At 54.6% G+C, this 26,334-nt stretch overlaps 1 protein-coding gene across 1 annotated transcript; it reads left to right on the top strand.

Moving 5' to 3' along the window:
- Nucleotides 1-917: 917 nt before the first annotated feature.
- On the top strand, nucleotides 918-16,634 carry LOC147092218 (uncharacterized). The gene is made up of 4 exons (XM_085975884.1): nucleotides 918-1,118; nucleotides 2,215-2,372; nucleotides 3,089-3,171; nucleotides 10,324-16,634. The coding sequence occupies exons 2-4, from the start codon at nucleotides 2,295-2,297 to the stop codon at nucleotides 10,580-10,582; spliced, it is 420 nt and encodes a 139-aa protein (XP_085832010.1). The 5' UTR covers nucleotides 918-1,118; nucleotides 2,215-2,294; the 3' UTR covers nucleotides 10,583-16,634.
- The last annotated feature ends 9,700 nt before the right edge of the window (nucleotides 16,635-26,334 follow it).

The raw sequence follows: 26,334 nt of genomic DNA, 5'->3' as shown, positions 1-26,334 counted from the left end.
AGGGAGCGCTGCACTGTCGGAGGGGCAGTACTGAGGGAGCGCCGCACTGTCGGAGGGGCAGTACTGAGGGAGCGCCGCACTGTCGGAGGGGCAGTACTGAGGGAGTGCTGCACTGTCGGAGGTGCAGTACTGAGGGAGCGCCGCACTGTCGGAGGGGCAGTACTGAGGGAGCGCCGCACTGTCGGAGGGGCAGTACTGAGGGAGTGCTGCACTGTGGGAGGGGCAGTACTGAGGGAGCGCTGCACTGTGGGAGGGGCAGTACTGAGGGAGCGCCGCACTGTCGGAGGGGCAGTACTGAGGGAGCACTGCACTGTCGGAGGGACAGTACTGAGGGAGCGCCGCACTGTCGGAGGGGCAGTACTGAGGGAGCGCCGCACTGTCGGAGGGGCAGTACTGAGGGAGCGCCGCACTGTCGGAGGGGCAGTACTGAGGGAGTGCCGCACTGTCGGAGGGGCAGTACTGAGGGAGCGCCGCACTGTCGGAGGGGCAGTACTGAGGGAGTGCCGCACTGTCGGAGGGGCAGTACTGAGGGAGTGCCACACTGTCGGAGGGGCAGTACTGAGGGAGCCCCGCACTGTCGGAGGGGCAGTACTGAGGGAGCGCTGCACTGTCGGAGGGGCAGTACTGAGGGAGCGCTGCACTGTCGGAGGGTCAGTACTGAGGGAGCGCCGCACTGTCGGAGGGGCAGTACTGAGGGAGCGCCGCACTGTCGGAGGGTCAGTACTGAGGGAGCGCCGCACTGTCGGAGGGGCAGTACTGAGGGAGTGCCGCACTGTCGGAGGGGCAGTACTGAGGGAGTGCCGCACTGTCGGAGGGTCAGTACTGAGGGAGCGCCGCACTGTCGGAGGGGCAGTACTGAGGGAGTGCCGCACTGTCGGAGGGTCAGTACTGAGGGAGCGCTGCAGTGTCGGAGGGTCAGTACTGAGGGAACGCTCATCTTTTTCTCTCTATTCCAGAGATTCCGCTGTTCCACGTGTTAAACGCCCGGATCACGTTCGGGAACCTCTGCGGCTGTGACGAGCCGGTCAACACGCTGACGGTCGTCACGGCCTCTCCCCCTTCGTCTCCCAGCAACGAGGACCTCGCGGCCTGTGGGCCAACGGAAGCCTGTCGCCCAGGTAACCGACTCCCTGTCCACCAATGACCACCCGTGGGTCTGACCCCCTCTCCCCCTCAACCTCCAAGCAGCTCCCGGAAGGTGAAAAGTTGGTGTTTGACAGAGAAACGTAGAAGATACGAGTAGGCCATTCGGCCCCTCGAGCCTGCTCCGCCATTCAATGCGATCATGGCTGATCACCCAAATTCAGTACCCTGTCCCTGCCTTCTCCCCATACCCCTTCATCCCTTTAGCCTTAAGAAATATATCCAACTCCTTCTTGAATGCAGGAAACTTTGTGACATCCGGCACCGACGAGACCGAGCTGTTGCCGTCCCATCAAACTGCCGGACAAACCAGCGCTAATGTTGAAACATACGGAGATTTTGAGCTCCGTATCTAGCAACAAACCCTGTTGCTTAGCAGCAGCTTCTAAACAGTCGGCCGTATCTTGCAAGCGTCTCTGTAGCTTAGCAACAGCTTCAGCAAGACCTTGCAGAGCCTGACTGGTGGAAAAAAAGCAACGTAAAGAAAAAAAACCTAACGAAACAGCTCCTGATTTTTGCCGGTGACGTGAGCATTCTGGACAGTTAACCTCTGGACAAACCAAAGATTCCTGTATATTTAATGAATTGGCCTCTACTGCCTTGTGTGGTAGAGAATTCCACAGGTTCACCACTCTCTGGGTGAAGAAATTCCTCCTCACCTCTGTCCTAAATGGCTTACCCCTTATCCTTAGACTGTGACCCCTGGTTCTGGACTCCCCGCCATCGGGAACATCCTTCCTGCATCTAGTCTGTCCAGTTTCAATGAGATCCCCTCTCATTCTTCTAAACTCCAGCGAGTATAAGCCCAATCGACCCAATCTCTCCTCATACTTCATTCCTGCCATCCCAGGTATCAGCCTGGTGAATCTTCGCTGCACTCCTTCCATGGCAAGAACATCCTTCCTCAGATAAGGCGACCAAAACTGCACACAATACTCAAGATGTGGTCTCACCAAGGTCCTGTACAACTGCAGCAAGACATCCTTGACCCCACTCGTGTTGAAGCCCAGGCTGTGCTTGAATTGTTCTGATTGGTTTCTTTCTCTCTTTCACCGCCCCCCCCCCCTGCAGTGGGCCACTGCGAAGTGGACCCCTCGGTGTTTGAGGTTCCTCGGGACTACACGGTGGTGGGCGCCGGGCGCAGCGAGCCCATGCGGGACGAGGATGACGACCTCCTGCAGTTCGCCATTCAGCAGAGTCTGCTAGACGCTGGAACCGAGACCGAGCAGGTGAGGCCGGGGTGAGGGGGTGGGTGCCTCCGGGGGAGGGGGGGGATTCCGGGGGTGGGAGGGGCTTCCGGGGGGAGTTGAGATTTGGCTGTTGTGGGGGCAAGTGATGGAAGGTGGGTGATGGGTGGGTGATGGGAGGAGGGTGATAGGAGTTGGGTGGGTGGTGGGTGTTGGGTGATGGGTGGGTGTTGGGTGGGTGATCGGTGGTGGGTGATGGGTGGTGGGTGATAGGTGGTGGGTGTTGGGTGGATGATGGCAGGTGGGTGATGGGAGGTGGGTGATGGGTGGGTGATGGGAGGTGGGTGATGGGAGGTGGGTGATGGGTGGGTGTTGGGTGGGTGATGGGTGGGTGATGGGAGGTGGGTGATGGGTGGGTGTTGGGTGGGTGATGGGTGGGTGATGGGTGGGTGATGGGAGATGGGTGATGGGTGGGTGATGGGTGGGTGATGGGAGGTGGGTGTTGGGTGGGTGATGGGTGGGTGATGGGTGGGCGTTGGGTGGGTGGGCGATGAGTGGGTGATGGGAGGTGGGTGTTGGGTGGGTGATGGGTGGGTGTGGGTGGGTGATGGGTGGGTGATGGGAGGTGGGTGTTGGGTGGGTGATGGGTGGGTGTTGGGTGGGTGATGGGCGATGGGTGGGTGATGGGTGTTAGGTTGGGAGATGGGTGATGACTGACTCACCATCGCTCACTGTGCTGCTCTCCCATTGGCTGACAGGTGACGATCTGGGAGGCGCTGACCAACAGCCGGCCCGGGTCCAACCCTCCACCCCCGTACGATGAGGACTCACAACTGGAACGGTAAAACATTCATTCTCTCGCCCTCTCTCGCTCTCTCCCTCTGTCTCCCTCCCTCTGTGTCTCTCTCTGTCACTCACTCACTCTCCCTCTCTCTCCGTCACTCTCTATCTCTGTCTCTCTGTTTTTCTCTCTCTCTCTGCGTCACTCTCTGTCTCTCTCTGTCTCTCTGCCTCTGTCTCTCTCTCTCTCTCTCTCCCTGTCTCTCTCTCTCTCTCCCTGTCTCTCTCTCTCTGTCTCACTCTCTCTCGCTCTGCCTCGCTCTGTCTCTCTCTTTCCCTTCTCTCTCTCTGTCTCTCTCTGTCTGTCTCTCTCTCTCTCTGTCTTTCTCTCTCTCTCTCTCTTTCTCTCTCTCTGTCTCTCTCTCTCACTCTGCCTCTCTCTCTGTCTCTCTCTGCCTCTCCCTCTCTCTCTCTGTCTCTCTCTCTGTCTCTCTCTGTCTCTCTCTCTGCCTCTCTCTCTGTCTCTCTCTCTCACTCTCTCTCTCTGTCTCTCTCTCTCTGTCTCTCACTCCCTCTCGCTGTCTGTCTCTCTGTCTGTCTCTCTCTGTCTCTCTCTCGCCCTGCCTCTCTCTGTCTCTCTCTCTGTCTTTCTCGCTCTCCCCCTTTCTCTCTCTCACTCTGTCTCTGTCTGTCTCTCTCTGTGTCTCTGTCTGTCTCTCTCTCTCTGTCTCTCTCACTTCCTCTCGCTGTCTCTCTCTCTGTCTCTCTCTCTCTCTCTCTCTCTCTGTCTCTCTCACTCCCTCTCTCTGTCTCTCTCTCTCTCTGTCTCTGCCTCTCCCTCTCTCTCTCTCTCTGTGACTGTCGCTCTCTCTCTGTCTCCCCTATTTATTTAGCATCCTTAACGTAGAAAACATCCCAAGGCATTTCACAGAAGCCTGGTGCAAAACAATACTTCAGGGGTGAGGTCAGGAAGCACTTCTTCACACAAAGGTTTGTGGAAATCTGGAACTCTCTCCCCCAAAAAGCTGTTGTGGCTGGGGGTCAAGTGAAAATGTCAAGACTGGGATCGCTAGACTTCTGTTGGGTAAGGGTATCAAGGGATTTGATACCAAGGCTGGTCGATGGAGTTAAGATATATCATCTAATTGAGTGGCGGAACAGGCTCGGGCTGAATGGCCTCCTCCTGTTCCTGTGTAACAGGCTCAAGGGGCTGAATGGCCTCCTCCTGTTCCTGTGTAACAGGCTCAAGGGGCTGAATGGGCCTCCTCCTGTTCCTGTGTAACAGGCTCAAGGGGCTGAATGGCCTCCTCCTGTTCCTGTGTAACAGGCTCGAAGGGCTGAATGGGCCTCCTCCTGTTCCTGTGTAACAGGCTCGAGGGGCTGAATGACCTCCACCTGTTCCTGTGTAACAGACTCGAGGGGCTGAATGGGCCTCCTCCTGTTCCTGTGTAACAGGCTCAAGGGGCTGAATGGCCTCCTCCTGTTCCTGTGTAACAGGCTCGAGGGGCTGAATGACCTCCTCCTGTTCCTGTGTAATAGGCTCGAAGGGCTGAATGGGCCTCCTCCTGTTCCTGTGTAACAGGCTCGAGGGGCTGAATGGGCCTCCTCCTGTTCCTGTGTAACAGGCTCAAGGGGCTGAATGGCCTCCTCCTGTTCCTGTGTAACAGGCTCGAAGGGCTGAATGGGCCTCCTCCTGTTCCTGTGTAACAGGCTCGAGGGGCTGAATGGCCTCCTCCTGTTCCTGTGTAACAGGCTCGAGGGGCTGAATGGCCTCCTCCTGTCCCTGTGTAACAGGCTCGAGGGGCTGAATGACCTCCTCCTGTTCCTGTGTAACAGGCTCGAGGGGCTGAACGGCCTCCTCCTGTTCCTGTGTAACAGGCTCGAGGGGCTGAACGGCCTCCTCCTGTTCCTGTGTAACAGGCTCGAGGGGCTGAATGACCTCCTCCTGTTCCTGTGTAACAGGCTCGAGGAGCTGAACGGCCTCCTCCTGTTCCTGTGTAACAGGCTCGAGGGGCTGAACGGCCTCCTCCTGTTCCTGTGTAACAGGCTCGAGGAGCTGAACGGCCTCCTCCTGTTCCTGTGTAACAGGCTCGAGGGGCTGAATGGCCTCCTCCTGTTCCTGTGTAACAGGCTCGAGGGGCTGAATGGCCTCCTCCTGTTCCTGTGTAACAGGCTCGAGGGGCTGAATGGCCTCCTCCAGTTCCTCTGTGATATACCTATCAATTCCTCCAATAAAAGGCGAAGAGTTACGAAGGTGACTAAAGGTTTTTATTGACTAAATAACAGAGCCCACTCTCGTGGGTGATCCGATCCAAGCAGGAGGAATACCAGTCAGTCGCTCACCTTTATACCTGGCCTGGTGGGTGGAGCCAAGGCGGAGTCGGCGGTGGTCATCCCAGGTATAGCAGTGTGGCAAGAGGCGACCTCGTACCGTGATACAATAGTGGTCAGTGATACAGTTATAACGAACAGTGGTGAACAGTGCTAACTACTAACAGTGATACGATAGTGAACGTGGTTTACCACATTCACCCCTTGTTTAGAATTAAGTCCGGCGGGGTGAAGTGTACTACCAATTCTGGTAGGTCAGTCTGTCCGGAGGCTTCGTAAGCCTCTCCGATCGCCGCAGCGGTGGTGTTGCCTTATCCGGTGCTGGTGCCTTATCCGGTGTTGATGCTGGTGTTTGCGTGGTCGGCGAGGGCTCGTGGGGTTCCGGCATGCCGTCTACCTGGGCTGGGGTTGGGGGGGGTGGTGGCGGTGTTTCCGGATCGGCTGAGGGTGCGAGGTCTCGTAGGGAGACAGTGTCCTCCCGCCCGTCTGGGTACGCCACGTAGGCGTACTGGGGGTTGGCGTGCAGGAGGTTCACCCTCTCGACCAGGGGGTCCGTTTTATGGGCCCTCACGTGTTTCCGCAGCCAGACCGGCCCCGGGGCGGTCAGCCAGGTTGGTAGAGTGGTTCCCGTAGTCGACTTCCTGGGGAAAACGAACATTCGTTCATGGGGGGTGGTGTTAGTGGCCGTGCAAAGTAATGACCGGATGGAGTGCAGCGCTGTCGGGAGGACTTCTTGCCAGCGGGAGGTTGGGAGGCCCTTAGACTTTAAGGCTAAGAGGACGGCCTTCCATACCGTCGCGTTCTCTCTTTCCACCTGACCGTTACCTCTGGGGTTGTAGCTGGTGGTCCTGCTTGCTGCAATACCTCTCTCTAGGAGGAATTGCCGGAGTTCCTCGCTCATGAAGGAGGAGCCCCGGTCGCTGTGTATATAGTTCGGGAACCCGAACAAGGCGAAGAGGGCATTCAGGCACTTAATGACCGTGCTACTGGTCATGTCGGGGCAGGGGAAGGCAAAGGGGAAACGGGAGTACTCATCAACGATGTTGAGGAAGTACACATTACGGTCAGAGGACGGGAGGGGCCCCTTAAAGTCGATGCTCAGGCGCTCGAAGGGGCGGGTGGCCTTGATCAGGCTTGCTCGGTCCGGCCTATAGAAGTGCGGTTTGCACTCCGCACAGGTCTGGCAGTTCCTGGTCATGGTCCTGACCTCCTCGATGGAGTAGGTCAGGTTGCGGGCCTTAATGAAATGGTAGAGTCTGGTGACTCCGGGGTGGCAGAGCTGGTCGTGGAGGGTCTGAAGCCTATCGATATGCGCGCTGGCGCATGTCATTCGTGAAAGGGCATCAGGGGATTCGTTCAGCTTGCCTGGCCGGTACAAGATCTCATAATCGTAGGTGGAGAGCTCGATTCTCCATCTCAAAATCTTGTCATTCTTGATTTTGCCCTTCAGCTTGTTATTAAACATGAAAGCCACCGAACGCTGGTCGGTGAGGAGGGTAAATCGTTTGCCTGCCAGGTAGTGCCTCCAGCGCCGTACTGCCTCCACGATCGCCTGGGCCTCTTTCTCGACCGACGAATGTCGGATCTCGGGGCCCTGTAGGGTCCTTGAGAAGAAGGCCACTGGCCTCCCCTCCTGGTTTAGGGTGGCGGCTAAGGCGAAGTCGGATGCGTCGCTCTCCACCTGGAAGGGGATGGACTCGTCCACTGCGTGCATCGTGGCCTTGGCTATGTCTCCCTTAATGAGGGAGAAGGCCGCGCACGCCTCCTCCGTGAGGGGGAAGGAAGTGGCTTTCAGGAGGGGTCTGGCTTTGTCCGCGTAATTGGGTACCCATTGGGCATAGTAGGCGAAAAGCCCCAGGGTTCTCCTAAGTGCTTTAGGGCAGTGGGGGAGGGGTAGCTCCATGAGGGGGCGCATTCTTTCTGGGTCGGGGCCGATGATTCCGTTCTCCACTACGCAGCCGAGGATGGCAAGGCGGGTGGTGTTAAACACGCATTTCTCCTTATTGTAGGTGAGGTTCAGCCGTTGGGCCGTACGGAGGAATTTCTCCAGATTCGCGTCATGTTCCTGCCGGTCGCGGCCGCAGATAGTGACGTTATCTAGGTAGGGGAATGTAGCCTGCAGTTCGTTCTGGTCAACCATCTGGTCCATCTCCCTTTGGAAGACCGAGACCCCATTAGTGACACCGAAGGGGACCCTAAGGAAGTGGTATAGGCGCCCATTCGCCTCGAAGGCGGTATACTGGCGGTCCTCAGGGTGGATAGGGAGTTGGTGGTAGGCCGACTTCAGGTCGATGGTCGAGAATACTTTATACTGTGCAATCTGATTGACCATGTCAGATATGCGGGGGAGGGGGTATGCGTCCAGCTGGGTATATCTGTTTATGGTCTGGCTGTAGTCGATGACCAGGCGGTTTTTATCGCCGGTCTTTACGACTACGACCTGGGCACGCCAGGGGCTGCTGCTCCCCTCGATAATGCCCTCTTTCAGGAGGCGCCGCACCTCAGAGCTAATGAAGGCTCTGTCCCCGGCGCTATACCGCCTGCTCTTGGTAGCGACGGGTTTGCAGTCAGGGGTAAGGTTAGCAAACAGAGAGGGTGGCGGGACCTTGAGGGTGGAGAGGCTGCAGGTGTTACGCGGTGGGCGGTTTAACGTTTGCTGGTTGTTGACTGTGAGTGGGGGGAGGGGTCCACCGTATGCTAGGGTTACGCTTTGGAGGTGGGATTGGAAGTCCAGCCCTAGTAGGACGGCAGCGCAGAGATGGGGGAGGACGAGGAGTTTAAAGTTTTTATACTCCATGCCCTTAACCGACAGGGTCACGACACAGTAGCCGCTGATGTCCGTGGCGTGGGACCTCGATGCCATCGAGATTCGGCTGCGCGTTGGTAGGACAGAGAGGGAGTAGTGGCTCACCGTGTCTGGGTGGATGAAGCTCTCCGTGCTTCCGCTGTCGAACAGGCAGGTCGTGGCGTGGCCGTTCACTTTGATGTCCATCATTGACTTGGACAGATGGTGCGGGCGGGCTTGGTCCAGGGTGACGGAAGCTAGTGTGTAGCTGAGCGAGTCGTTGTCATCTGCGGGCGAGGCGGTCGGGCGTGGTGAGTAAAATGGCGTCTCCCACGAGGTAGGGCAAAATGACGGAGAAGATGGCTGCCCCCGTAGCTCACATGAGGCACTATTGGGGTCGGTTGCCTTAATCAAAGATGGCCGCCCCCATGACTCATGTGTGGGGATGCTGGCCTCAGTTGCCCTAAACGAAGATGGCCGCCCCCATAGTTCGCATGCGGCACTGCTGGCCTCTGAGGATCCGCTCCTGCAGGCCTTGGAGAAGTGGCCTTTCTTCAGGCAGGTTCTGCATGTGGAGTTCTTGGCTGGGCAGCGCGACCTCGGGTGCTTCTCCTGGCCACAAAAAAAACAGCCGGCGGCCCGATCGCGGATGCCCGATGTCGGGGCCGGTGCCGGGGGTGGCGGGGCCGGTCGGGTCCGGGACGCCGACGCAGAGGTAGGTCCCGGGGGCGGCGCTGGGAAGGGTGCTGTGGTAGGGGTCGGGCCCGAGTCCCAGGGTCGCGAGCAGTACCTGGTGAATGCTTCCTGATCTTGGTGGGCCACTTCCAGGGAGATAGCGAGGGCTTCAGCTTTTTCCATGCTGAGGTCTTTAGCTTCCAGCAGTCTTTGCCGTGAGTACTCGGACCGTAGGCCTTTCAGGAATGCGTCGCGGATATTATCTTCAGTATTTTCGGCTGCCGACACCGATTTAAAGTCACAGTTCCTGGCGAGTGCATATAGCGCCTGTGAGAATTCGGCTACTGATTCTCCTGGCTGTTGCGGCCGTGATCTTAGGAGGTGCCTAGCGTACATGTAGTTTACCGGGGTCCGGTACTTCTGTTTCAGCAGGTTGATGGCGGTCTCGTAGGTAGTCATGTCCTCGATGAGAGTGTATACTCTCGGGCTCAGTTGCGCCTGCAGGACACTTAGTTTGGATGCCTGAGGGACGCTGGATTCTCTCAGGTATGATTCGAAGCAGACCAGCCAGTGTTTAAAGTCTGCGGCTGAGTTTGCTGCTCGTGGGTTCAGGTCCAGGTACGGCGGTCTGAGGGCTCGCAGCCAAGCTGGCTGGTGTGGCTGTGCTCCTGGGAGCTGCGCTGGTGGCTCCTCCGCCGGTTGTGACTCGTTGTCGGACATCATTAAATTTAGTCAATAAAATTGATATACCTATCAATTCCTCCAATAAAAGGCGAAGAGTTACGAAGGTGACTAAAGGTTTTTATTGACTAAATAACAGAGCCCACTCTCGTGGGTGATCCGATCCAAGCAGGAGGAATACCAGTCAGTCGCTCACCTTTATACCTGGCCTGGTGGGTGGAGCCAAGGCGGAGTCGGCGGTGGTCATCCCAGGTATAGCAGTGTGGCAAGAGGCGACCTCGTACCGTGATACAATAGTGGTCAGTGATACAGTTATAACGAACAGTGGTGAACAGTGCTAACTACTAACAGTGATACGATAGTGAACGTGGTTTACCACACTCTGTAACAGGCTCGAGGGGCTGAATGGCCTCCTCCTGTTCCTGTGTAACAGGCTCGAGGGGCTGAATGGCCTCCTCCTGTTCCTGTGTAACAGGCTCGAGGGGCTGAATGGCCTCCTCCAGTTCCTCTGTAACAGGCTCAAGGGGCTGAATGGCCTCTTCCTCTTCCTGTGTAACAGGCTCGAGGGGCTGAATGGCCTCCTCCTGTTCCCATGTTCCTTTTACAGAGGCGCTGTGGCTCAACGCAGGCGGAGGGGTGTGGGGTCCAGCCTGGGATCTTGCTGCCCCTTGTGTGGCGCTCAGTACCGAAGTTGACGACATGTCTGTTTGACCCCTCTCTCTCCCTCTCTCTCTGACACAGGGCGATCCAGGAGAGCATGCTGACAGAGACGAGCGGAGGAGGAGGAGGAGGGGGAGGGGGAGGGGGTGGCCTGAGCCCCTCGCCGGGGCCCCTGGACCCCTCCCCGCCGCCCCAGACCCGCCCGTACCCCAGCTTCTCCGAGCAGCTGCGCCTGGCCATGGAGCAGTCGAACAAAGAGCAGGAGGAGCTCGAGAAGAGGAGCCGAGAGGAGGAGGAGGAACTGGAGCGAATCTTGCAGCTCTCGCTCACCGAAAAATGAGTCCGTCAGTCCGTTTACCCCCTCCCTCCCCTTCCCCCCCCCCCCCCTCCGTTCCCCCTTCTGTCGGCGTGGAGAGGCCAGCGTTGACTCCTCACGACTTCAACCCCCCTTTATTTTTGACCCTCCTCTCTCTCGGGGCAAGGGGCGGACGGAAGACTTTCCCCCCGTGATCGCGACCGCCATTCGACCCCCCCCCCCGCCCCCCCCGAACACCTCCCATCGACCCCCCGATCATCACCCCCACCCCCGCCAGCGAGAGAACACCAGGTCCCCTCACGGGGTCCCAGCGCCAGGTCAGGGAGTCAGAGAATGGGAGTCTGTCTGTGGGCCGGGAAGGCAGAGGGTCAAGGGGTCAAGCCTCAACCTCGTCCTTGTTCCCAGGGTTGTACCTGCCCTAGGAGTGTTTGATGGGACAGTGTAGAGGGAGCTTTACTCTGTATCTAACCCCGTGCTGTACCTGCCCTGGGAGTGTTTGATGGGACAGTGCAGAGGGAGCTTTACTCTGTATCTAACCCGTGCTGTACCTGCCCTGGGAGTGTTTGATGGGACAGTGTAGAGGGAGCTTTACACTGTATCTAACCCGTGCTGTACCTGCCCCGGGAGTGTTTGATGGGACAGTGTAGAGGGAGCTTTACTCTGTATCTAACCCCGTGCTGTACCTGCCCTGGGAGTGTTTGATGGGACAGTGCAGAGGGAGCTTTACTCTGTATCTAACCCGTGCTGTACCTGCCCTGGGAGTGTTTGATGGGACAGTGTAGAGGGAGCTTTACTCTGTATCTAACCCGTGCTGTACCTGCCCTAGGAGTGTTTGATGGGACAGTGTAGAGGGAGCTTTACTCTGTATCTAACCCGTGCTGTACCTGCCCTGGGAGTGTTTGATGGGACAGTGTAGAGGGAGCTTTACTCTGTATCTAACCCATGCTGTACCTGCCCTGGGAGTGTTCAATGGGACAGTGTAGAGGGAGCTTTACTCTGTATATAACCCACGGTGTACCTGCCCTGGGAGTGTTTGATGGGACAGTGTAGAGGGAGCTTTACTCTGTATCTAACCCCGTGCTGTACCTGCCCTGGGAGTGTTTTATGGGGACAGTGTAGAGGGAGCTTTACTCTGTATCTAACCCGTGCTGTACCTGCCCTGGGAGTGTTTGATGGGACAGTGTAGAGGGAGATTGACTCTGTATCTAACCCGTGCTGTACCTGCCCTGGGAGTGTTTGATGTGACAGTGTAGAGGGAGCTTTACTCTGTATCTAACCTGTGCTGCACCTGTCCTGGGAGTGTTTGATGGGACAGCGTAGAGGGAGCTTTACTCTGTATCTAACCTGTGCTGTACCTGCCCTGGGAATGTTTGATGGGACAGTGTAGAGGGAGCTTTACTCTGTATCTAACCCATGCTGTACCGGCCCTGGGAGTGTTTGATGGGACAGTGCAGAGAGAGCTTTACTCTGTATCTAACCTGTGCTGTACCGGCCCTGGGAGTGTTTGATGGGACAGTGTAGAGGGAGCTTTACTCTGTATCTAACCCGTGCTGTACCTGCCCTGGGAGTGTTTGATGGGACAGTGTAGAGGGAGCTTTACTCTGTATCTAACCCGTGCTGTACCGGCCCTGGGAGTGTTTGATGGGACAGTGCAGAGGGAGCTTTACTCTGTAGCTAACCCGTGTTGTACCTGCCCTGGGAGTGTTTGATGGGACAGTCTAGAGGGAGCTTTACTCTGTATCTAACCCCATGCTGTTCCTGCCCTGGGAGTGTTTGATGGGACAGTGTAGAGGGAGCTTTACTCTGTATCTAATCCGTGCTGTACCTGCCCTGGGAGTGTTTGATGGGACAGTGTAGAGGGAGATTGACTCTGTATCTAACCCGTGCTGTACCTGTCCTGGGAGTGTTCGATGGGTCAGTGTAGAGGAAGCTTTACTCTGTATCTAACCCGTGCTGTACCTGCCCTGGGAGTGTTTGATGGGACAGTGTAGAGGGAGCTTTACTCTGTATCTAACCAGTGCTGTACCTGCCCTGGGAGTGTTCCATGGGACAGTCTAGAGGGAGCTTTACTCTGTATCTAATGCCATGCTGTTCCTGCCCTGGGAGTGTTTGATGGGACAGTGTAGCGGGAGCTTTACTCTGTATCTAACCTGTGCTGTACCTGCCCTGGGAGTGTTTGATGGGACAGTGTAGAGGGAGCTTTACTCTGTAACTAACCCATGCTGTACCTGCCCTGGGAGTGTTTGATGGGACAGTGTAGAGGGAGCTTTACTCTGTATCTAACCTAGTGCTGTACCTGCCCCGGGAGTGTTTGATGTGACAGTGTAGAGGGAGCTTTACTCTGTATCTAACCCGTGCTGTACCTGCCCTGGAAGTGTTTGATGGGGACAGTGTCGAGGGAGCTTTACTCTGTATCTAACCCGTGCTGTACCTGCCCTGGGAGTGTTTGATGGGGACAGTGTAGAGGGAGCTTTACTCTGTATCTAACCCGTGCTGTACCTGCCCTGGGAGTGTTTGATGGGACAGTGTAGAGGGAGCTTTACTCTGTATCTAACCCGTGCTGTACCTGCCCTGGGAGTGTTTGATGGGACAGTGTAGAGGGAGCTTTACTCTGTATCTAACCCCGTGCTGTACCTGCCCTGGGAGTGGTTGATGGGACAGTGTAGAGGGAGCTTTATCCATATCTAACTCGTGCTGTACCTGCCCTGGGAGTGTTTGATGGGACAGTGTAGAGGGAGGTTTACTCTGTATCTAACCCGTGCTGTACCTGCCCTGGGAGTGTTTGATGGGACAGTGTAGAGGGAGCTTCACTCTGTATCTATCCCGTGCCGTACCTGCCCTGGGAGTGTTTGATGGGACAGTGTAGTGGGAGCTTTACTCTGTATCTACCCCGTGCTGTACCTGCCCTGGGAGTGTTTGATGGGACAGTGTAGAGCGAGCTTTACTCTGTACCTAACCCGTGCTGCACCTGCCTTGGGAGTGTTTGATGTGACAGTGTAGAGGGAGCTTTACTCTGTATCTAACCCTGTGCTGTACCTGCCCTGGGAGTGGTTGATGGGACAGTGTAGAGGGAGCTTTATCCACATCTAACCCGTGCTGTACCTGCCCTGGGAGTGTTTGATGGGACAGTGTAGAGGGAGGTTTACTCTGTATCTAACCCGTGCTGTACCTGCCCTGGGAGTGTTTGATGGGAGAGTGTAGAGGGAGGTTTACTCTGTATCTAACCCGTGCTGTACCTGCCCTGGGAGTGTTTGATGGGACAGTGTAGAGGGAGCTTTACTCTGTATCTAACCCCGTGCCGTACCTGCCCTGGGAGTGTTTGATGGGACAGTGTAGAGGGAGCTTTACTCTGTATCTAACCCGTGCTGTACCTGCCCTGGGAGTGTTTGATGGGACAGTGTAGAGGGAGCTTTACTCTGTATCTAACCCGTGCTGTACCTGCCCTGGGTGTGTTTGATGGGACAGTGTAGAGGGAGCTTTACTCTGTAACTAACCCGTGCTGTACCTGCCCTGGGAGTGTTTGATGGGACAGTACAGAGGGAGCTTTACTCCGTATCTAACCCGTGCTGTACGTGCCCCGGGAGTGTTTGATGGGACAGTGTAGAGGGAGCTTTACTCTGTATCTAACCCGTGCTGTACCTGCCCTGGGAGTGTTTGATGGGGACAGTGTCGAGGGAGCTTTACTCTGTATCTAACCCGTGCTGTACCTGCCCTGGGAGTGTTTGATGGGGACAGTGTAGAGGGAGCTTTACTCTGTATCTAACCCGTGCTGTACCTGCCCTGGGAGTGTTTGATGGGGACAGTGTCGAGGGAGCTTTACTCTGTATCTAACCCGTGCTGTACCTGCCCTGGGAGTGTTTGATGGGACAGTGTAGAGGGAGCTTTACTCTGTATCTAACCCGTGCTGTACCTGCCCTGGGAGTGTTTGATGGGACAGTGTAGAGGAGCTTTACTCTGTATCTAACCCCGTGCTGTACCTGCCCTGGGAGTGTTTGAAGGGACAGTGTAGAGGGAGCTTCACTCTGTATCTAACCCGTGCCGTACCTGCCCTGGGAGTGTTTGATGGGACAGTGTAGAGCGAGCTTTACTCTGTACCTAACCCGTGCTGCACCTGCCTTGGGAGTGTTTGATGTGACAGTGTAGAGCGAGCTTTACTCTGTACCTAACCCGTGCTGCACCTGCCTTGGGAGTGTTTGATGGGACAGTGTAGAAGGAGCTTTACTCTGTATCTACCCCGTGCTGTACCTGCCCTGGGAGTGTTTGATGGGACAGTGTAGAGCGAGCTTTACTCTGTACCTAACCCGTGCTGCACCTGCCTTGGGAGTGTTTGATGTGACAGTGTAGAGGGAGCTTTACTCTGTATCTAACCCCGTGCTGTACCTGCCCTGGGAGTGGTTGATGGGACAGTGTAGAGGGAGCTTTATCCATATCTAACTCGTGCTGTACCTGCCCTGGGAGTGTTTGATGGGACAGTGTAGAGGGAGCTTCACTCTGTATCTAACCCGTGCCGTACCTGCCCTGGGAGTGTTTGATGGGACAGTGTAGTGGGAGCTTTACTCTGTATCTACCCCATGCTGTACCTGCCCTGGGAGTGTTTGATGGGACAGTGTAGAGGGAGCTTTACTCTGTAGCTAACCCGTGCTGCACCTGCCTTGGGAGTGTTTGACGTGACAGTGTAGAGGGAGCTTTACTCTGTATCTAACCCCGTGCTGTACCTGCCCTGGGAGTGGTTGATGGGACAGTGTAGAGGGAGCTTTATCCATATCTAACCCGTGCTGTACCTGCCCTGGGAGTGTTTGATGGGACAGTGTAGAGGGAGCTTTACTCTGTATCTAACCCGTGCTGTACCTGCCCTGGGAGTGTTTGATGGAACAGTGTAGAGTGAGATTTACTCTGTATCTAACCCGTGCTGTACCTGCCCTGGGAGTGTTTGATGGGACAGTGTAGAGTGAGATTTACTCTGTATCTAACCCCGTGCTGTACCTGCCCAGGGAGTGTTAATGGGACAGTGTAGAGGGAGCTTTGCTCTGTATCTAACCCGTGCTGTACCTGCCCTGGGAGTGTTTGATGGGACAGTGTAGAGGGAGCTTTACTCTGTATCTAACCCCTGCTGTCCCTGCCCTGGGAGTGTTTGATGGGACAATGTAGAGTGTGATTTACTCTGTATCTAACCCGTGCTGTACCTGCCCTGGGAGTGTTTGATGGGACAGTGTCGAGTGAGATTTACTCTGTATCTAACCCGTGCTGTACCTGCTCTCTCTCTCTGACCTCCCCACCTCCCCTTTTCACCATCCGCATTCTGGAACTGTTGACGTAAAGTGTGACCGTCTTATCGCAGTATCCTGTTATATTTCACCGTTATTGAGAATTCTCTTTGTAAATTATTCAAATTTCTGTAATACTTGTTTAATTTCGAATTCCTCCCATATGGAAAGAGAGCTTTTCCGTCGGGAACCCTTTCAAACAGGTTAATGAGTGAGTAACTGACCCACACAGAGCAGGAAAGGCCCAGCCTCCAACACCGGCCTGTGCTGAGTGAGCCTGATCTCCCACCCGGTGTGGTCCTGAGCCCCAGACACACACACAGAGCAGGAAAGGCCCATGCTTCATCCCCGGCCTGTGCGGGGTCAGCCTGATCCCAGCTTGAGGCATCAGGAGAGTCACTACAATCGACCTCAGCGGTCACTGTCCAGCGAGGGCGGAACGTGCGGTGAGATCGGCCACCGGTGAAGTACCCCTTAGCCGAATAGCAGTTGATGCCGGCCGTCGCCGGGTTAACAGAGGAAGTGCTCCCCCTCCTGGCGAAGGTACACGTTGCCTGCTGAGGCGCACAGGACACCGGCGGGGGTGCGGGGATGTGAGGAGGGGGGGGACGTGTGGGTGTATAAAGGACCCCCCAAACCCCCTGCCGGCTCATTCAGTGTCCAGCGAGTCAGGGAAGCGAGGTCCTGATTCAGGTTTTCGTAAAAACGCATGTTCGGTCGTTGCACTTAAAAGTGTAAACTGCGGATTTAAGTTGAGTGTGTGTATAAATTATTAAAAACAGACAATTTGTAAATAAACACCAATCCCTCTCCTTGTGCATCTGTCTGATATTCTGTGCGTCCCACACCCAAAGGCCTAGAAATTCAGTACAGCCACGTTTGGGGCGCTGCAGCTGGGCGTTCGCTAAATTTAGCGCCCGGCGCAACTTAGCGCCACCTTCGCCGATATTCAGCTGCATCGCCCCAAGAGGTTCCTGCTGCGCTAAAGCAGGTGGTGCACGACTATCATAAGGCGCTAAGCCGGCGGGCCGGGGCGCTACCACCGAGGGCGGGCGCAGCGCAGCGCAGGTGCGGCGAGTTGCTGATTGAAGGCAGACACTCTGGCGTCGGTCAGCTCTTAAAGGGGGAGGGTGGAATTGTTTTGCTGCCACGCCCTGCACACTGCAGCCCTGAACATAGCTGCTTGAACAGTTCAACGCCCAGGACAATGGAGAAGGCCAGGGAGCGAGTGCAGCGCTTCAGCGAGGGTGACCTGAGGGTACTGGTTGGCGCAGTGGAGCGCAGGGGCCATGTCCTCTTCCCTGACAGTGGCAGGAGGCCGCTGCCCAGCAACTATCGGAAAGCTTGGAGGGAGGTGGCAAACAGGGTGACCTCCAACAGCGTGGTTGCCAGGGCTCCTGTCCAATGCCGAAAAAAGTTCAACGACCTCACTCGGGTTGTCAGGGTGAGTTCCCTTTCCAGTATCCTCCTCATCCCTGCATGTGCACCTCAATTTCTGGCCAAAGGGACCTGAAAGCCCCAATGCCCAGCCCTCATCCAAGAGCTATGGGACTGTCATGAAAATCACTTGCACATTCAGGACTTTACACACTGTCAGGGCTATTCCACCATGGGAGGCAGTGCAGGCAAGATGAGGGTTTGACACTGTCAGGGCTATTCCACCATGGGAGGCAGTGCAGGCAAGATCAGGGCTTCACACTGTCAGGCCTATTCCACCATGGGAGGCAGTGCAGGCAAGATCAGGGCTTGACACTGTCAGGGCTATTCAACCATGGGAGGCAGTGCAGGCAAGATCAAGGCTTCACACTGTCAGGGCTATTCCACCATGAGAGGCAGTGCAGGCAAGATAAGGGCTTCACACTGTCAGGGCTATTCCACCATGGGAGGCAGTGCAGGCAAGGTCAGGGCTTCACACTGTACTTAGAGGCCGTCCTTTCTCTTGCACGGCAAGCTGGCACACAACCGAAGGCAGCAGCGACAGACCGGGGGAGGCCGTCCTGACCTCAAACAGCTCAGCAACCTGGAGCAGCATGTGGAGCACATTATGTCAGGCCGGCTGATTGGCCCCGTCGCCAGTGGAGATGCCGACCCTGTTGTGGGCGCCAATGGTAAGGGCATCACCTTTTTGACCTCTCTCCACTTGCGCCTCACACCAGCATCCTTTGCCACTATCGGACCAATGCAGTCCATAGCAGCACTCATGCCTCCCTCGCTGCCGCCCTGTCCTCACTCTAAAGCAACTCTTGTGCCTCCCTGCTTTCAGATGGTGAATCGCCAGGTGAGGAGGCGGGCCCTCAAGCTGGCACTGTGAGTGAATCGGAAGGTGAGGAGGAGGAAGATGAAGCCAGCCCATCAGAGCCACCCTCAGCCGAGGCAGCCCATGGCCATGATGGGGACACGTCTTCCCTGGAGGGGAGCAGGGGGGAAGGTTCGGAGGAGAGTGAAGCTCTGGGGCGCAGCGGGCTGCAGCAATGCGGGAGGGGTGGGGAAGCTCGGCGGCCTTCTCCCCGGAGGGTGAGTGCGGCCTCCAGTCCTGCTACAGTGAGCGCAGAGGAGGTGCGGCTCCTTGTGGAAATGGGCGCCCAGGCTGAGCGCAGGCACACTGAGCTCATGGCTGCAGTGGCAAGGATGCCTGACTCCATAGAGTCACTGGCAAGGAGTGTGCAGGAATTCAGGGCAGCACAGGCCAGGAGTCTGCAAGAATTCAGTGCAGCACAGGCCAGGAGTCTTCAGGACTTCGCGGCAGCACAGGCGGCCTCCAGCCAAGTGCTCAGTCGTGCCGTGCATTCACTGGCTGGTGTGATGCAGACACAGACCAGGGCCACACGGGCACTAACTGCTGCCACCATCGCTGGATCGGCCAGGCATCGCCGGGGCACTCGCTGCGCCGCAGCAGTCTGTGCTTCAGCAGATTGCTGCGCATGCTGCAGTGCTGGCCCCTGCGAGTGCCAGTGTCTCGGCTGACCAGGGAGTGCCTGTGCTCTGTCAGGTTGGCAGCATTCCTGCTGCCAACACTGTCACTGCTCCACTGCAGCTGCCACCACCCGTAGGACAGACTGCTGCCGCCCAAGCAGAGTTGGAGCAGTCAGCAGCCGGCCACTCCAGGGCCAGAGCTGGTGTCCAGGCCGACCCCCAAGGACATTTGCCGTCTCACCATCTGACCCTCAGCAGCCTTCCCCCAGCCTTGCTGCAGCCACTGGGGTCCCATTGAGGAGGAGCTGCAGGGCGGGAAGGGGCCACTCGCGGAAGCGAAACGGATCACCCTCACGGGAAAAAGTAGAAGGTGTGGCCAAATGATTTTTTTATATATGAGGGCCGAGACTGTTGTGATTGTTTTTTATAAAGGCCGAGGATCATGGTCATTTGGGTTTAACTGCTTTTTTTATTTTCTGAAGGTTGGGAGAGCTAGTTATGTCTCTGTTTTTTGGGGGGGTTTTCTGAATTCGTTTGTCATGCGGGAAGGGCACAGAGTTTGCACAGTAAAAAATCTTCTGGAATCGCACTGTCTATGTTTGTTTTTTTAAGTATTTGTTGCCTTGGCCGGCTCAGGGCTTGCGGAGCGGCTACATTCATCTTCATTCATTAGCACAAGCCATTCCCTGCGAGGGGGCCTAGAACCGAGTTGCAATAAGCCGCCGACGGACAGCCCTTGCACTTTGTGGCTCCGTCCCGTGCTGGTGCTCCTCCTCCTCCTCCTCCTCCTCTGGTGGTCCTCCAATGTCTGCTGGCAGTGGCTGAGTCCTGCGGATAGCCAGGTTGTGCAGCATGCAGCACACGACAACGAAATGGGAGACTCGCTCAGGCGAGTACTGTAGGGCTTCCCCGGAACGATCCAGACAGCGGAACCATTGCTTCAGCACGCCGATTGTGTGCTCAATGATGTTCCTGGTTGCTTGATGGCTGTCATTGTATCGCTCTTCAGCAGGGGTGCTGGGTGCACGGAGCAGGGTCATCAGCCAGGTGCACAAAGGATAGCCTTTGTCCCCGAGAAGCCATCCTCGTGGGTGAGCCTGGGCTTCGAAAATGTCTGCCACAGAAGTCTGGCGTAGGATGAAGGCATCGTGGCTGCTGCCTGGAAAGCGGGCATTGACAGCTAGGATGAGCTGCCTGTGGTCACACACCAACTGCACGTTGAGCGGATGGTAGCCCTTCCGGTTGCGGTAATCCTCGGCATTCTCTAGCGGTGCCCGCAAAGCCACATGCGTGCAGTCAATGGCGCCCTGCACCATGGGGAAGCCCGCTAATGCTGCAAAGCCCATTGCACGCTCTTGCTGCTTGTCCAGGGTCATGGGGAAGGAGATGAACTGACGTCTCCTTCTGAAAAGGGCATTGGTGACCTGGCGGAAACAGCAATGTGCCGCGAACTGGGAGATGTTGGCAATGTCCTCAGTAGCGGATTGGAAGGAGCCGGTGGCATAGAAGTTGAGAGCCACCGTCACCTTCACTGCCACCGACAGAGACGTCCTGCTCCTCAGCTGTGGCTGCAGATCTCTGCGAAGCAGGTGGCAGATCTCAGTGACCACCTCCCTTCTGAATCGCAGCCTCCGAACACACTGCTCCTCAGACATGCTCAGATATGAGAACTGCTGGCGGTATACCCTGGGCGGGTAAGGCCTCCTGTGCCGACGCCTGTTGGCCCTTCTCCGTCTGGCCATGACTGGCACTCTCTCACGGCGTCTCTGAGCCCTTTGAATGCAATGCAGTAAGCCAACGTTTCCACCCATGGCAGCCCCCATTATATGTGGCGACTCAAGGCTATGGCACTGAAAGTTAAATCCAAGTGCAAAGCTCTGGCCTGAAGCCAGGAGTACCTGTGCGAGCGCTGAGTCAAACCAGAAAGCTCTCTCCCTTTGTCTCTCTCCAAATATCCGTCTCTCACAAAGAAGGAGTGGAGCAAAATGGCTGCCAAAATGGCTGCAGGAGGAGTCCCCTTTAATTAGTGCCCCCCCGCGCCCCGCAGCGACTGGGAACCGTTCCCCTCTACCAGTCGCGGGGGGCGCCAGGCGCACATTAGGCCAGCGCCACTGAATTTCCAGTTTGGAACGCACCAAGGGCGTTGCACCATGAAATGACGTCAGGATCTGTGCGGTTTTGCGCCGGCGCTAAATCTTAACTGAAGTTCGCGAGAGGCGCAGATCGCGCCGCGCCCGGGCGCTAGCCGCTTAGCGCCCCACTTCTCCTCCTCCTAAGGCGCTAGCGGCTGGCGCTAACAACTGAATTTCTAGGCCAAAGCCTTCAGGCTTGTTTTTTTAACGCTCTTAGACCTATTAGAATTACTATTTACTGTGGCCATGTTTGATTTAAACCGTTGATTTCTCTGACTGCCACTTTTGTTTTTCTCCTTCCTATCTTTTGCTTTTATCCTCGTTTCCCTTTTCTGTGTCTCCTTGCTCAGGTTCCCAACCCCCTGCCATTTTAGTTTAAACCCTCCCCCACAGCACTAGCAAACACTCCCCCTAGGACATCGGTCCCAGCCCTGCCCAGGTGCAAACCGTCCGGTTTAAACTGGTCCCACCTCCCCCAGAACCGGTTCCAATGTCCCAGGAACTTCAATCCCTCCCCCCGGCACCATTCCTCTAGCCACGTATTCATCTGAAATATCCTTCTATTTCTACTCTGCCCAGGGTCAGAGGGGATTAAGCACAGGGAGAGAGAGGATTAAGCACAGGGAGAGAGAGGATTAAGCACAGGGAGAGAGAGGATTAAGCACAGGGAGAGAGAGGATTAAGCACAGGGAGAGAGAGGATTAAGCACAGGGAGAGAGAGGATTAAGCACAGGGAGAGAGGGGATTAAGCACAGGGAGAGAGAGGATTAAGCACAGGGAGAGAGAGGATTAAGCACAGGGAGAGAGAAGATTAAGCACAGGGAGAGAGAGGATTAAGCACAGGGAGAGAGAGGATTAAGCACAGGGAGAGAGAGGATTAAGCACAGGGAGAGAGAGGATTAAGCACAGGGAGAGAGGATTAAGCACAGGGAGAGAGGATTAAGCACAGGGAGAGAGGGGATTAAGCACAGGGAGAGAGGATTAAGCACAGGGAGAGAGGGGATTAAGCACAGGGAGAGAGGATTAAGCACAGGGAGAGAGAGGATTAAGCACAGGGAGAGAGAGGATTAAGCACAGGGAGAGAGAGGATTTGTAGTGTATGTGTCTTTAAGAGCCCCATATGTGCTGTAATGCCGGTAATGGCCACTCGGGCTATATAAGCCTGTATGTTGTGTTATATCCGTTAGAACCCCTCCAGACTTTGCTTAGTGAACACCTATGAACCAACTCCTGTCTTCAGTGTCTCTATCAACACACGGACACTACAGTGGCGACGAAGTGGAAACAGACTTACCTACAATTCGGCAGCACCTCAAGGACATCGATTCCTCTGGCGTCCAGAAGAATCAAGAAGTGAAAGAAGCTGTTGTTTCACCAGCTGGCCAAGCTGATGGCAGGTACTGTGGTAATCCTTCCTGGGCGGCAGGCTGGGGCTCCAGCGGCTGGCTCTACAGCTGGGCCAAGCAGCAACAGACGGGGAGGGAGCACTCGGGAGACGGCCGCGGCTGTAAGCAGGTCGGTGTTCAGACCTACAGAGAGAGTCCGGCGGGAACGAGTCTCCAACTGTAAATAAATAAATAATTTTTTTTGAAAAAAAGAACGGAAACCGCGGGAAACAGCGTTGTCATCGGCAGCAGTGGCGGGAAAGCGCGGGAAGCGCCATATCTTTTCAAAGATGCCTAATTCTGGCAATATTGATGCTTTTGATAACGAGATAGAGGATTGGACCACATATGTGGAAAGAGTGGAGGTGTTTTGCACCGCAAATGGAATAGAAGATGAGAAAAAAGCTTCAGTACTTCTGGATCTAATGGGCGCAAAGACATACAAGCTGTTACGAAACTTAATCACTCCAGCCGAACTGATGGACAAGAATTTTAAGGAGATTGTTGATACCCTACACTGCCAATTCGAGGCAGGACTGGCAGACTCTCTGCGAGCCAAATTCGTCTGCGGTCCCCTAAGTGTAGAAACACAAAAAAGGCTATTTTCTGAGAAAGATTTAACACTGGACAAGGCTTTCAGTGCAAGAGGAGCTGCAGAGATAAAAGGCCACAGGACTTCGGCACCCATGAAATGACTCAGGGTTTCGAGAGATGTTATCGCTGCGGCAGATCCACCCATGACCAGAGGGACTGCTGGTTCAAGGACAAAGCATGCAGGCAATGCGGAAAGATGGGACACATTACACGTGTGTGCCGATCTGGAAACAAAAGGTCCACTAACAGGAAAAGAAGCAATAAGGAAAAGCACAGAAAGGTACAAATGATGACGGACAGTAGCTCCGAAGACCAGAAAAGCGATAGCGACTCCGGTAACAAGAGACTAAGCTCTCTCAAATTACATAATGTAATTGCCAAAGAAGATTACCAAACCATTTGGGTTACCCTCACAATAGCAGGGTCCCCAGTTAAAATGGAGCTAGATACAGGATCAGCTCTGACCGTCATAAATCGATGGGATTACGAGTGGCTATTTCCGCATATACCTTTAAAAGACACATCCATTATCTTGAAAACATATACGGGGCAGAAAGTATACCCCAAAGGAAAAATAAGGGTGCCTGTTGTATACAACGGCAAGGAAATACAGAAGTTGTATTTATACGTTCTACAAGATGGTGGTCCACCGCTGTTGGGACGTGAATGGATCAGGAAAATACGTTGAGACTGGCACTCCATTCAGGCACTGACGGTGACCAGTAAGAAAAAAATGATGATGACGTCATACCTGAACGATTAAAAGACATCTTGGCCAACGCCAAGGAAGTGTTTCAAGAGAAACTAGGAACCTTGAAAGGCATCACCGCCTCAATAAAAGTGGAAGATGCAGCAATTCCCAAGTTTTTTAAGGCAAGACCGGTGCCATACGCAATTCGTCCAGCAGTCGAGGCAGAGCTGGAGAATTTGGAAAAGGCAGGCGTATTATCTAAAATAGATTGGAGCGAGTGGGCAACACCCATCGTCCCAGTCATGAAGAAAGCATTGAAGAATGATAAATCTGAAGAACAGAGAAAAATTCGCATCTGTGGGGACTTCAAGGTGACTGTAAACCCGGTCCTTCACACGGTACAGTATCCTCTTCCGAGGATAGAAGATATTTTCGCCTCACTATCCGGAGGGAAACGTCTCACCAAAATTGACTTGGCACAGGCATATCTACAGATGGAGGTTGAGGAGACCTCTAAAAAGTATCTCACGATAAATATACACGAAGGTCTGTACCAGTACAATCGACTGGTTTTCGGAGTAGCATCAGCTCCAGCTATCTGGCAAAGAGCTATGGAACAAGTCCTCCAAGGGATTCCGGGGACTCAATGCTACCTAGACGACATCCTTGTAACAGGAGAAAACGACAATGAGCACCTTGCCAATTTGGAGCAGGTGCTCACTAGGCTGAGAGAACGGGGCCTACTAGCAAATCGCCCCAAGTGCGAATTTTTCTGAAATCAAATATCATATTGTGGCCACATAATTAATAAGGAACGGTTGCATAAGTCACCTGAAAAAATTGAAGTGGTAATAAAAGCCCCAGCACCTGAAAATGTTTCACAATTAAGGTCGTTCCTGGGATTAATAAATTACTATCATATATTTTTACCGAACTTATCAACTCTTCTACACCCTCTTAATGAACTGCTACAAACAGGAGTAATTTGGAAATGGAGCAAAGACTGTAAACGTGCCTTCCATAAATGCAAAGACTTAATCACATCCAAAGAAGTTTTGGCTCATTACAACCCACCACTGCCAATCAGACTGGCGTGCGATGCATCCCCTTACGGCATAGGAGCAGTATTATCGCATAGATTCCCTGATGGCTCAGAGCGGCCGATAGCTTTTGCGTCACGCTCATTGAACTCAGCTGAGCGTAACTATGCCCAAATCGACAGGGAAGCACTCAGCCTGGTATGGGGAGTGAAGAAATTCAACCATTACCTACACGGACCAAAATTTACCTTGTTGACTGACCATCAACCCCTCGTCTCCATATTCAGCCCTAAAAAGGGCGTTCCCATTATGACAGCGCAAAGGCTACAGAGGTGGTCCCTTTTCCTAGGGGCACACCAATATGACATAGAATACAAAGGATCAAAACAGCATGGAAATGCTGATGGTTTATCGCGCCTACCGTTGCCAATGGTAGAAGAGGCACCTACAGTAGACCCAGTGGAGATGTTCCACTCTACCATAGTGGAATGTCTACCAGTAACAAATTCTGCCATTGAAAGGGAAACGAGAAATGACCTGACTCTCTCACGGGTCTACGATTTAACAGTGAAGGGATGGCCAGCACATGGCGAACCACTGTTGCCAGCATTCTCGCAAAGAAGAGAACAGCTGTCAGTGTGCCGAGGAACCTTGATGTGTGGATCCAGAGTGGTGATTCCACCCAAACTCCAGGATAAAGTGCTAAAGGAGCTTCACGAGGGGCATCTGGGTGGAGTGAAAATGAAGAACCTAGCCAGGGCGTTTGTACGGTGGCCAGGTATCGATGGAGACATCGAAGAAATGACCAAGAGCTGCCTAGGATGCCAGAAGGTCCAAAACGCTCCACCACAAGCCCCTCTACATCCATGGGAGTGGCCCTCATCTCCCTGGTAAAGGGTACACATCGACTTTGCTGGTCCATTTATGGACTCAATGTTCTTAATCGCGGTTGATGCACACTCCAAGTGGCCGGAGGTAATAAAGATGTCCTCCACCACCACGGAAAAAACCATCACAGTATTAAGGACCATATTTGCCAGGAATGGGCTGCCGGAACAGATCTGTTCTGATAATGGACCGCAATTTGTGTCCGAAGAATTCAGGAAGTTCTTAAAAAACAATGGGGTTAAGCACTACACGTCCGCCCCATACCATCCCGCCACCAATGGATTGGCTGAAAGGTTTGTCCAGACCTTCAAGAAGGCCATAAAGGCCATGGGTAATGAAGACATAAAACTTCAGCACAAGGTGGATAACTTCTTGTTCGCATACAGGAATGCAACACATATGGTTACCAATCAAACTCCCGCCATGAGGTTCTTCAATAGAAGCCTAAGATGCCGGCTGGATTTGGTCAAGCCCAACATCAGAAGGGACGTGGAGAACTGACAGTTTCAAGGCATGAATGAAAGGCCAACTAGAACCTTCCAGATAGGTCAACAGGTTTTGGCCCGGGACTACCGTACCGAGAAATGGCAGCCTGGAACTATCTGCACACGACTAGGACCGCTGATGTATACCGTGGACATCGGAGAAAGCATAATAAGGCGCCATGCTGACCAAATCATAGAGTCATCCAAAAAGTAACAACCTACACCACAACTCTATACGCCGAATGATGAAGTAGAGATACCCATATCTACCTCCGATCCGGTGATACTGGAACCCGATGAACCCGACACTGGCATTCAAGCCGAATCAGCCTTGCCAAAAGAACCTACTACACCACCAGAAACTACTACACCACCGAGGCATTA

Source organism: Somniosus microcephalus, unplaced genomic scaffold, assembly GCF_052327205.1.
Source record: "Somniosus microcephalus isolate GS21.2 unplaced genomic scaffold, FLI_Smic_1.0 unresolved_chr2, whole genome shotgun sequence".
NCBI classification, from domain to species: domain Eukaryota; kingdom Metazoa; phylum Chordata; class Chondrichthyes; order Squaliformes; family Somniosidae; genus Somniosus; species Somniosus microcephalus.
The sequence above is the reverse complement of the archived record's forward strand: the minus strand, read 5'-3'. Positions and strand labels throughout refer to the sequence as shown.

Bases quoted from the DNA above. Each gene is read 5' to 3' on its own strand.
- LOC147092218 (XM_085975884.1), top strand. From the start codon at position 2,295: ATGCGGGACGAGGATGACGACCTCCTGCAGTTCGCCATTCAGCAGAGT. The intron at 2,373-3,088 runs GTGAGGCCGGGG...ATTGGCTGACAG, and splicing joins CTGGAACCGAGACCGAGCAG to GTGACGATCTGGGAGGCGCT. The intron at 3,172-10,323 runs GTAAAACATTCA...TCTCTGACACAG, and splicing joins GAGGACTCACAACTGGAACG to GGCGATCCAGGAGAGCATGC.